We start from the raw sequence: 12,087 nt of genomic DNA, 5'->3' as shown, positions 1-12,087 counted from the left end.
ACTTTTTGGTTTCCTAGTACATGTAAAATTTAGACATATAACTTTGCTGTATGTTTATATAGTAAATTATATTATACTATAGTCTAAGTATGTAATAGCATTATGTCTAGAAAAACAATGTACATATCTTATTTTAAAATGTTGCTAAAAAATTTTAACAATCATCTGAGCCTTTAGCAAGTTGTAGTCTTTTTGGTAGTCAAGGGTTTTGCCTTGATGTTTATGACCACTGAATGATCAGGGTGATGGTTGCAAAAGGTTGGGGTAGCTGTGGCAGTTTCCTAAAATAAAACAAACGTAAACTTTGCCACACCCATTGACTCTTTTTTTTTCCACAAATTTGTCTGCAGCGTGCAGTGCTGCTTGCTATTATTTTGTCCACAGTAGAACTTCTTTCAAAATTGAAGTCAGTCCTCTCAAATACTGCCACTGCTTTAACAACTACGTTTATGGAGTATTTTGAATCTTTTGTTGTCATTTCAACAATGTTCACTGCATCTTCACCAAGCATAGATCGCATCTCAAGAAACTACTCTTTGCTGCTCATCCATAAGAAGCAACTCTTCATCTGTTCAAGTTTTAGCATGAGATTGCAGCAATTCAGTCACATGTTCAGGCTGCACCTCTAATTCTAGTTTTTTTTTTGTTTTTTTTTTGCTGTTTCTGTTACTTCTGCATTTACTTCCTCCACTGAAGTCTTTTTTGTTGTTGTTGAGACGGAGTCTTCCCTCTGTCACCCAGCCTGGAGTGCAGTGGCATGATCTTGGCTTACTGCAACCTCTGCCTCCAGGGTTCAAGCGATTCTCCTGCCTCAGCCTCCCGAGTAGCTGAGATTACAGGTGTGTGCCGATGCAACCGCCTAATTCTTCGTAAGAGACAAGGTTTCGCCATGTTAGCTAGACTGGCCTTGAACTCCTGACTTCAGGTGATCTACCCACCTCGGCCTTCCAAAGTGCTGGGATTACAGGCACTGAAGTCTTCAGCCCCTCAAAGTTATCCATGAAAGTTAGAATCAACGTCTTCCAAACTCCTGTTAATGTTGCTATTTTGACCTTCCCCATAAAGCTCAAATGTTCTTAATGACATCTAGAGTGGCGAATCCTTTCCAGATTTTCAGTTTATTTTGCCCAGATCCATGAGAGGAATCACTGTCTATGGAAGATATGACCTTACAAAATGTGTTTCTTAAGTAATATGACTTGAAAGTCAAAGTGACTCCTTGATTTTATGGGCAGTAGAATGGATGTTGCGATAGCAGGATTCTAAACAACATTCAACTTCTTCTGCATCTTCATCGGAGCTCTTAGGTGACCAGGTGCCTTGTCTATGAGCAGTAATATTTTGAAAGGAATCTTCTTTTCTGAACAATGGGTCTTAACAGTGGGCTTAAATATTCATAAACCATGCTCTAAACAGATGTGATGTCATCCAGGCTTTGTTCTTCCGTTTATAGAGCACAGGCAATGGAAATGTCGCTTAATTCTTAAGGGCCCTAGGACTTCTGAAATGGTGAATGAGCAGTGACTTCAACTTAAAGTCACAATCTACATTAGACCCTTACCAAGAGACTCAGCCTGTGGCTGTGAGAATCTTAGATGGCATCTTACTCTAAAACAAGGCTGTTTTCATCTGCGTTGAAACTTTGTTGTTTAGTATAGTCACCTGCATCAATAACTTGTTGCAGTTTCTCCATCAGTACTTGCTGCTTCGCTTTGTACTTTCATGTTATGGAAATGACTTCTGTCCTTAAATCTCATGAACAAACCTCTTCTAACTTCAGATTTTTCTTTTGCAGCTTCTTCTCCTTTCTCAGCTTTTATAGAAATGGAGAGAGTTAGGGCCTTGCTCTGGATTGGGATTTCGTTCATGGGAATGTCGTGGCTAGTCTCATCTACCCAGGCCACTAAAACTTCTCTATCAGCAATAAGGCTGTTTTGCTTTCTTTTCATTTGTGGTTCCCTGGAATAGCATTTTCAGTATACTTCAAGAACTTTTCCTTTGCCTTCATACCTTGGCTGTTCGGTACAAGAGACTTAGCTTGCAACCTATCTTGGCTTTTCTTGTGCCTTCTTCACTAAGCTTAATCATTTCTAGCTTTTGATTTAAAGTAAGAGACATGCATCTTTTCCTTTTACTTGAACACTTAGAGTGCGTTGTAGGTTTATTTATTGACCTCATTGCAGTATTACTGTGTCTCGGAACAGGCAAGCTAGGAGAGGGAGAGAGACAGGGAAACAGCTGGTTGGTGGATTAGGCAGAACACATTCAAGATTAATTAACTGTGCCATCCTATTTGGGTATGGTGTGTGGCACCCCTGATTACAATGGTAACATCAAAGATCACTGATCACAGATCACCATAACAGATAAAATAATGATGAAAAAGTTTGAAATATTATGTGAATAACTAGATTGTGACACAAAGACATGGAGTGAAAGTATGCTGTTGGAAAAATGATGCCAATAGACTTGCTTGGGTGCAGGGTTGCCACAAAACTCATTCTGTGGAAAAAAAAAAGCAATATATGCAAGGTACAATAAAATGAGTTATGCCGGTAGTATTAAATAAGGAAATACGGGTTGCTGGCAGGTGGTCTCTGTCCTCCTGGTTTATAAAATAGTGGAAAACCAAGAGTAAGTTATTACAAGTGCTATAGGTGTTACAAATAGGAAAAAGTGGACCATGAAATATTTGCAGGAGACTTAACCTGTTTTGTGAGCTTAAAGAGGAGACTGAAGTTGAGTTGGTAGTCCCAAAGTCAAAATTTTCTAATTATGAGTTTCAAGTGTCTAACAGGATGAATGACAATTGGAATTGGAAGATAATAGATACATTTAAAAATTTTTTGAGTTTTGCGGTTTTCTTCACTTTTTAGTTATTTTTAAAAGTAAAAATTTAAAAAGTACGTACTTGTGAAGAGGACAAGTATGTAAAGAGGACAAGCTTTATGGAGAAATACTGGAAGCATTTCCATCCTAAACATTAAAGAGTTTTATTATTATTAAGGGAAAACTCAGTAAAGTAAAAGCTACTTTGTTGACTGACACCTTTTTAGTCCAGGTTATCTCATTGGTTGTCACTTATGGAGAATTTAGGCTTAGCAATTTGTTTTGTTCAAATCTCTTGGGAGTTGGCAGGAATAGAAAGCGTGTCTCTTAATCAAATGTCTGTTTTACAGCATCTTTCATTTAAGAAGCAATCCAGATTCTCTAAAACCTGATCTTTCAGGAAAAAAGAAAACACATGAGTTTTAAAGATTCTAACCAGAAAAAGACATTAAACAGAAGTTCTTTGAAAACTTGAAAATTTGGAATTTCTTGTGTAATATTAAACATAGAATGCACTCTTGTGATCTATTACTGAAAAAAGGATCCTTCTATAATTTCTTTTTTTTTTTCTTTTTCCTTTTTTTTGAGACAGAGTCTTGCTCTGTTGCCCAGGCTGGAGTGCAGTGGCGCAATCTTGGCTCACTGCCAGCTCCGCCTACTGGGTTCACGCCATTCTCCTGCCTCAGCCTCCCTAGTAGCTGGGACTACAGGCGCCCGCCACCACGCCTGGCTAATTTTTTGTATTTTTAGTAGAGACGGGGTTTCACTGTGTTAGCCAGGATGGTCTCAATCTCCTGACTTCGTGATCCGCCCGCCTCAGCCTCCCAAAGTGCTGGGATTACAGGCGTGAGCCACTGCGACCGACTATAATTTCTTAGTTTTACGCAAAGCATCTTGAATCCTTCCCACTTTTTTTTTTTTTTTTTTTTTTTTTTTTTTTTTTTTGAAGCTACTACCTGAATCACATCATTTATTGGCCACTTAGCCTGTGCTGGACACTATTCTGTGACTTTCTTTTATTAACTAATTTTAAACCCTCATGCTCTTCTCTACAGTTTATATTATGATGTCAATTTTAAAGATGAAGGGGCTGTGGGGTACAGGGAAGTTAAGTAACTTGGTGACATGTCAAAAGTAATACAGCTGAAAAGTAATAGACAAAAGTGAAATGTTTAGTTGATATTTAGGAATAAATAATGTCTGTAATCATTTTGCATTCTTTTCCTAATATTACTTTACTTTTTGTTTCTTTTCCAGGATTTGTTGATGTATCTATTACAGTTGGTCCAGGCTCTCAAATATGAAAATTTTGATGATATAAAGAATGGATTGGAACCTACCAAGAAGGATAGTCAGAGTTCAGTGTCAGAAAATCTGTCAAATTCTGGAATAAATTCTGCAGAAATAGATAGGTATGGATATCCAGGGAGGACATATTTTCCAATTTGTTAATTTTTCCCTTTTCACATTGTTTTCTGTTTTCCTTTCCTTAGATGTACCAAACCCTAGTATTACTAATTTTGAAGTTTTACTAGTGAATATTGCATGTGTACTCACAGCACACAAGTTACTGTATTAGGAAACAGTGTTTTGCAGGCTATCAAGTCTGAATACCTGACTTAAAATCTTGACTCTGCCACTTCCTAGCTGTGTAAACTTGTATAAATTACATATTCTCTATGTGTCTCCAGTTTCTTAAGAGTGGTGATAACAGTAGTAACTTATCTTTAAGGGTTGTTTAATCATTAGGTGAATTAACACTCAGAGGAAACTATCTAATACATAGTGCTCAGTGTTAGCTACTATTACTTATTTATGTTAAAATGAAATGACAGGGGCAGGTGCGGTGGCTTATGCCAGTAATCCTAGCACTTTGGGAGGCTTGAGGTGGGTGGATCACTTGAGGTTAGAAGTTCAAAAACAGCCTGGCCAACATGGTGAAACCTGGGAGGTGGAGGGTACAGCAAGCCGAGATTGTGCCATTGCACTCCAGCCTGAGTGACAGAGCAAGATTCCGTCTCAAAAAAAAAAAAAAAAAAAAAAAAATGGATGACATGGCAGGACGGAGCATGCTAGTGAGCCCAAATAGTTTAATAAAAAGTTGTATTTTTTATTAGCTGTTTACACCTCTTTAGTAGTTATACTGAAAATAATAGCGTATTATTTGACTTAAAAGTTAGCTATTAACAATATAAAAATGAGGAGTTCCCAGTCTGTACCAGGTGGTCCACACACATTATCTTGTTACAGCTGTCTTCTCAGGTACGTATTCATGTCCCTAATTTAGAGATGAAGGACTTGAAGTAAATTGCTCAAAGTCTTATGTATCTGGCAAATGGTAGAGTTGACTCCAAATCCCATGTTTTTTTCTACTTTTTACTTTTCAGAAAATCTTAAAATTTGAAAAAAGTAGTAACTGTTGGGTGAAAAATCTTAGGCTTAGTGATGGAAAATGGTTTTGCGAAGATCATGAGGTTTGTTATTGACAAAACCAGGTCTAGATTTTAGACTTCCTGAGTAAGTCCAGTCATTTCAATTATTATATGAGCTCAAGATTGGATTTTTGAATTTTTCTTTATGATTATGGTTATGCTATGCTTTATGTTGTGTGTTTTATTTGGAGAAGAACCAAAAAAGACGATAAATAATTTTTCTTTCCCTGACTACTTTGTAGTTTCGTGTTAATATAAAGATGCTCTTTATATTATCTCTCACTCTATGTTGGAGGTCTTCAGTCTTAAGTCATGCTCATTTACTTTCTTCCTTATGCCCTGTAGAATGTTTTATAAGTAAAAGTCTATTCAGAGTTTTATGATGGGGTGAAAACTGTAACCTAGTCTTTTCCAACTTATGGTGTACTAGTCACTAATTTTGTGTGTGTGTGTGTGTGTGTATGTTTTTAGTTCTTTTTTTAAGCTTTATTTTGTTTTAAAAAAGATAAAAAAGGAGATCTTGGCCAGATATGTTTGGGAAATGCTGGTTTAAAGCCAGATGAGCTTAAACAAACAAACAGCACTTACCCAAACCTTTAATATGCAGATTTGCACATAAGTCTCCCAAGAGGCATTAGCCATCATCTTTGACCATGCGCTTTTTCCAGAGTACAGTGTGACTCTAGTGTTGCACAGAACACGCCTGAGGAAGTGTTGCATTAACCAGACACAATTGAAGTGAACTGTGCTTAAAAAAAAAAAAAAAAAAAAAAAAAAGTGTGTCTTGTCTTATGGACAGAGTATTTTACATCTCGGTGATCTGTTTTATTTTTCAGCTCCCAAATTATAACCAGCCCCCTTCCTCCAGTCTCTTCACCACCTCCTGCATCAAAAACAAAAGAAGTTCCAGATGGCGAAAATCTGGAAGTGAGTACAAAGCTTTTCCAGCTTCCTGTAGGAAAGATCCTACCGCGTAAACATTTTATGCTTGTCTTTAAATCTCAGTTTTGGTTAAATAACTAAATATTACAACTTTATTAAATAACTTACTTTATGATGCATGTTTATGACTTTTCCCCTCAGCATAAAGTGCCAGATAGTCCTCAATTCAAGTCATTTTATTGGTGCTTTGGGCATATAAATGGATTCATATGCAATATGAAAATAAACTAGGTTTAAATATTTTATTAGGGAAACTCAGAATATTTACCGTCAATGTATTTATGAACCTCACTGTAATTGTTGTCAGTGCTTGTGATTACATTGTAGAAATGTATGACTTTGATATTAGAGATAATACACTAAGCAACTTTTTAACTATACATATAAGTAGACACATTTTTGAGATAAAACAGGCCTGTTAGACTAGTGCTAATCTGAAAAGTGCTAATCTGCAGTGCACTTTGGAAAGTGCATTGTAGAAGCTGATGTAGTACATATTTTTGAATTTGTCTGTAAGACTTCTAATTTAAAAGAAATCATTAATACCTCTGATGTTGAAAACAAGTAACGCATGTTTTATTATTAGAAAAGTTCATGTGATTTTTCAGTGTGTATATATATATATTGCTTTTAGTTAGATTTTAGGAGGTAATGTTAATGACTGAATGAATATTTTAACTATTAGCTATTGATTAAAATTTGTATGTTTGCATATCTCTCGGTATAACAAAATATTCAATTGAAAGAAAGAATTTTTAAATCACAGAATCATAGAATCCTTAGACAAGCCCTTTAAGAAGCCAGTCTGCTGCAGTTAAGTTTTCCCTTTCAAAGCTAAGATATTGATTCATTGATTCAGTCATTCATTCACATATGTTTTTTGAGCTCTTAACATATAGGGAACTGTTTTGCATGCTGGGGTTGATGCAGCAGAAAACAAGGCAGTTAAATGTTTGCCTTCGTAGAGCTTATGTTCTAGAAAGCTCTTATAAGTTACTTGTTACTAAAAAGGTAACATCCCACTAAAAGTGAAGCAGGTGAGGAAACGACCATATGGCTGTCTGGGGAAGCGCATTTCAGAATGGGAGTAGCAAGTATGGAGGTCCTAAGACCAGAGTTTAAGTGTGTATGTTTGAGGAACACCAGAAACTAGTGTGCCTGGTTTATCGGGGAGTGAGCAAAAGAGAACTTGGCAGAAGATTGGATTCAAGAGATAACTGGCCATCAATTGTGTAGGGCTTGTAGGCCATTAGTCTGAATGAGTTTTCCATGTTGGTATCTTGAACAAAGGATAATTTACATTCTAGATGCAGTGAAGCGATTAGATTCTGAAAACTATGTTCAGAATATTGATTTATACTCGCCCATCGTTCAAAAATTTTAGGCTAAAAATAATGATAGTTTTTATATATTTCTGATATTTCTCTTGTGACTGATGAACCTATCTGTTGTTATTCAATGATTAAGCCATTTAACTTTTTGTCAGCTGAATTGTTTTTTAAAGGATTCAGGTATCCGAAAAAGAGTGACAATCATTCTGAGTGATATTTCTATCTTCCCCTATCACTTCCCCTAACCCATAGAGGGGATTGTACAAGCCATGGTCACCTTTAGGTTAATACACAACCAAGCCGAATTACCTCTCTTATCACAACTTGAGATACCAACATTCCTGTCTCCTTTTTGATACCTGAGCAGTGTCTTATGTCCTTCCTCGTTTTATTCTTGGAGTTTCAGGAGAACATTGTACATGTCTGGCCACATGTTTGAAAGGAGACAGAAACTCAATTATTCCCCAAATCTGCTCATATTTTATGAATTCCATGGGTTCTTGAAAAGAAGGTATATTTCCCAGCTGTTGGGTATAGCATTGTACATAAGTTACTAGAGCAAGCTTATGAATTGTGTTATTGAAATCTGTACTCTGTCCTAACATTTCTTTCTGCTTTATCTGTGAAAGAAGTAGGGCAAAATTCCCCTGTATGATGGTATAATTATTAATTTCTTCTCGTATTTCTGTTAGTGTTTGCTTTAAATATTGTGAAGCTCTCCAATTAAATACATAAATTGCATCTTTTATCACTGTTCGGTAACCCTCTTGATACCTAATAAAGCTTTTCATCTTAAAGCCTGTTTTGTCTGATGTTAATAGAGCTTTATCTTGATTAGTGTTCATGTTGATCTTTTCTTCTCAATACTTTTGTTGTCTTTGTTTAGCTTTTCCTTTGAATTTTTTTGTAGCCTTATGTTTTAGGTTTATTATATTTAGGTCCCTTGTAAATGTCACGTAGCTAAATTTTGTTTTTTAATCTAGTTTAACACTCTGTTTTGTAACTGGAACTTTTGCCCCATTTGTTTGTATTGTGGTTGTAGCTGTATTTGGACTGATTTCACTATCTTATGTAGTACTTTCTATACTTTCTTATGTATATATAAATTATATATTCTTGCTTGTCATTGGCTAAATCCTTCTCCCTCCACTCCACCCCGTCTTGTTATTTAACTCCCTTCAGATTTGATAATATTATTGTTATTATTGTATACACTCAGTAAATACTTAGAGATACTTTTCTTAAAGGATACCTGCACCTTCCTCACCATTTCCTCTTATGTCTGTGACCTACAACATGTGATCTTTTTTTATAAAGCACTTTTTTCTTTAAACTGTTTTAAAATCTTAAAGTCTTACTTACTCAAATTGAGTTTTAACATTTACAATACATACTTTCTGCTTCACAGTTTTTAAAATTCAACTTTTCTTTATGTTCTGTAAGTAATTTTTTTATCAAAAGGGCATAGTATGAAATGAAATGTGTTTGCTATTAAAATATATACATCACTGTACAAAAGTATAATGTTCTTGCCAGATAGTCAAAAGAGAACTTTAGGTCTATAGTCTGCCTATTAAACTCATGGACTCAGCTTTGTATAATGGCTTCCAGATTAAGGAGTTTTTTAAATTGGATTTTTGATGCATATTTAAAATATGTACCTAAGCTTTAAAACTGGAGATAAAATTCTTACTGAAAGCATTGGCACACCTATTTTGTAATAACAACCTCTTATTACTCGGAATTACAAAAGGACCCCTACTGCATTAAAAGTTCTAATCTGTTGATCCCTATCCTTTTTATTATTCATCACCTCCCTTCAATGTTTGCTTTTCTCTGAACATAGCTTTTATCCCATGGCTGTCATTTTAGTTATTCTTTTAATAGTACCTGCAGTTCCCCTGGCAAACATCTCAGCTCTTGATAAGCCTCATTAATTACCTACTTTCGCCATGCCTGAATATTGCTGAGGAAAAACACATAGCATAGCATGTTGGTGTCACTATAAATTCACGATCACAAACCTCACATGAGCACTCACTGCTCTCTGCCATCTTCCATGTCCCTAGACGTGTTGATCTTCCTGCCCTGCAGTGATTTTTCATACCATTTCCACTCTGTTCTCATGCCCTGCCTCCCAATCTCCAGATGACAATTCTGCCTTATACTTAATGGAAACAATAGAAACCTCTAGGTAGGAATGGTCTCTTTCCCATCAGTGGTTTTTTAGACGTGAATTTCTCCCCCATACTTTCCTTCTGTTTGCTTACACAGAAGAAACATAACTCTCTTCAAAGATGTGTTATTTTCTTTTCCTGATAGAAATACTCAAGTATGTGTTAGAATTTTCCATGTTAAAAGTTCAGAAAAACAAAACTCTCCCTTGAAACCACATCTCTTGAAACAGCACCTTGTTTTCTTACTTCTCTTCTCAAAGGAGTTGTTAATACATACTCTCTTCTTCCTTCTTTCCAGTCTTTACTCCATATCATTCTGGCTCTTGCTTAAAACTTAATTTGCTAAGTTACAAAATAACCCTAATGTTTTTGGTTGTACATTCTTTCAGCTTCTTCAGAGTATTCAACAAAGTAAATAATTTTCTTCTTGAAAAACTAACTCTTCTCATGGTTTAGGTGATACTGTGTATCTCTTGTTTTTCTCTTCATCTCTCTTGCCATTTCTTCTTAGTTTCTTTTGTCAGCACTTTCCTCTCTGCCTGACATCTTAATGTTCCTCAGGCTCCTCTTCTAGTCTCACTCAATACTCTTGCCCTAGGTTGTATTAATACACTCAAATTTATATTTCTAGCTCAGATCTTTCACCTGAGTTTCAGATTCCTGTATTCAAACATGTATTTGATCTCCATTGTGTATCTGACAGACATTTTGAACTTAATATTTCAAAATACAACTCTTTCCTCTCACTCTGTAGATAGGTAGCTTTTTGTCTGAAATTTCCATTTGTGCCATAACAAATCAATCCAGCAATTTGGGAGTTACTATTAATTCCTTTCTTTCCTTCCTAATTCCTCTCCACCAGCAGGTCCTGTTAATTATACTTCCAAGATATTTCTTTTATTTGTCTGCTTTTCACCATCTACACTCTCATTATTTACTCTCCTAGTCTACCGTAGTAGCATCTTAACTGATCTCAGGTCTGTACTTCACAGGACAACCAGTCATTTTCCTAAAATGTAAATCACATCATCTCACTCTCCTCTTAAGATCCTTTGTTGGGTATCCATTGCTTTTAAAATAAAATTCATACTCAATAATAACGTGACCTTAGAGGTCTCACATACTTTGACCTTTGCCTATCTTTTCAGTCTCTTCAGTGTTCACTGTATTTTATTTACATTACTTAAAATTCCTTGAACAAGCCAAACTTAGAGTCTTCCAGTGTCATTCTGGTCTTGCCTGAATGTCATACCTTCATTGCTGCCTTTTCTAACCTCCCAACCTGAATTATTTCCATGACCATTTCTTTTAATGTCTCTCTCCTCTACCAATATGAAGCTCCAGGAGGACAAGGAGTTCTCTGAACTGCAGTATTCTAACCACTTGCATATTGTCTGATTTAAAGTATTTTTGTATGTGTGTATGTAAGGGTACGTAAATGGCAGAAAATCTGATCTGTTACATAAGATATACAGATGAAAACTGATAGGCAAATGTAGACTTACTTATTTTCTCCCCTTAATAGTAGATGGTGATGTATAATACATTTATGTTAATTCTTTCAGCAAGATCTCTGTACCTTCTTGATATCGAGAGCCTGCAAAAACTCAACACTGGCTAATTATTTATACTGGTATGTGAAAATAATTTTCTGTTTATGTTCTTATTACCCTTAAGAATTATTTTTCTCATGCTGTAAACACAAAGACGATTTAAAATAAGATATGAGCAATCATCAAATGTCTAGATACAGTATTTTTGTATCTAGCTGTATTCCATGACAGTTGGGTTCGTGGAAACGCTTCTTGGCGCCGCCGTTTCTCTCCCTTTCACTAAGGATATAACTTTCCAAGAGCTGAGATATACCTGGGGAGGGTAATGGGTGCTTTCAGTTTGGTATCTGTTTGGCATGTAAAGTAGTTGAGTATGATATTTCACAGTTCTTCAGGAGTATGTATTTTCACATTATTTACTAAAACATTGGAATCATTTAAAAAGAGGAAGTTGCAATTAAAAGTTATGGCATTTTAAACATGAGAAAACCAAGGCAGAGGCTTGCTGTAGCTGAACTTGGTAGACCTTGATCTAGGATTAAATCATTTCTCTACTGCTTTGTCATTTTCAGGGTACTTTCAGTGACCTTTTCTCATTTGTTTCTATGAAGTTAAATGGGCATGTGTAAATGTCTCTAGTTCACATTAAAACGATGTCCTGAGTCACTTGAAGGAAAGAGAGAAACTAAGGCACAGAGTGACTAACTGACTTCTTGAGGCACAGTTAATATGAAGCATGGTTTCCTTTATTTTCCACAGAATCCTGAAGAGAAAAAACAAGTAGCTTAAGCCACAATCAGAAATATTTTGCTTCAATAAAAAA

General features: G+C 35.7%; 1 protein-coding gene across 10 annotated transcripts in view; it reads left to right on the top strand.

The window, feature by feature from the left end:
* LOC105499299 (phosphatidylinositol 3-kinase catalytic subunit type 3) overlaps positions 1-12,087 on the top strand; it is a 563,324-nt gene that overhangs the window by 54,824 nt on the left and 496,413 nt on the right. For all 10 annotated transcript variants that reach the window (XR_011616915.1, XR_011616923.1, XR_011616919.1 and 7 more), the window contains 3 exons: positions 4,087-4,241; positions 6,098-6,188; positions 11,277-11,344. Coding sequence is in view for 1 of the 10 variants with exons in the window: in XM_011771834.3 (XP_011770136.1) it covers positions 4,087-4,241; positions 6,098-6,188; positions 11,277-11,344 (314 nt within the window). In the remaining 9 variants the exon portion in view is untranslated. The remainder of the gene's footprint in view (positions 1-4,086; positions 4,242-6,097; positions 6,189-11,276; positions 11,345-12,087) is intronic.

The sequence above is a fragment of the Macaca nemestrina genome, chromosome 19, assembly GCF_043159975.1.
Source record: "Macaca nemestrina isolate mMacNem1 chromosome 19, mMacNem.hap1, whole genome shotgun sequence".
Classification (NCBI taxonomy): domain Eukaryota; kingdom Metazoa; phylum Chordata; class Mammalia; order Primates; family Cercopithecidae; genus Macaca; species Macaca nemestrina.
This window is presented reverse-complemented; position numbering and strand designations above follow the sequence as displayed.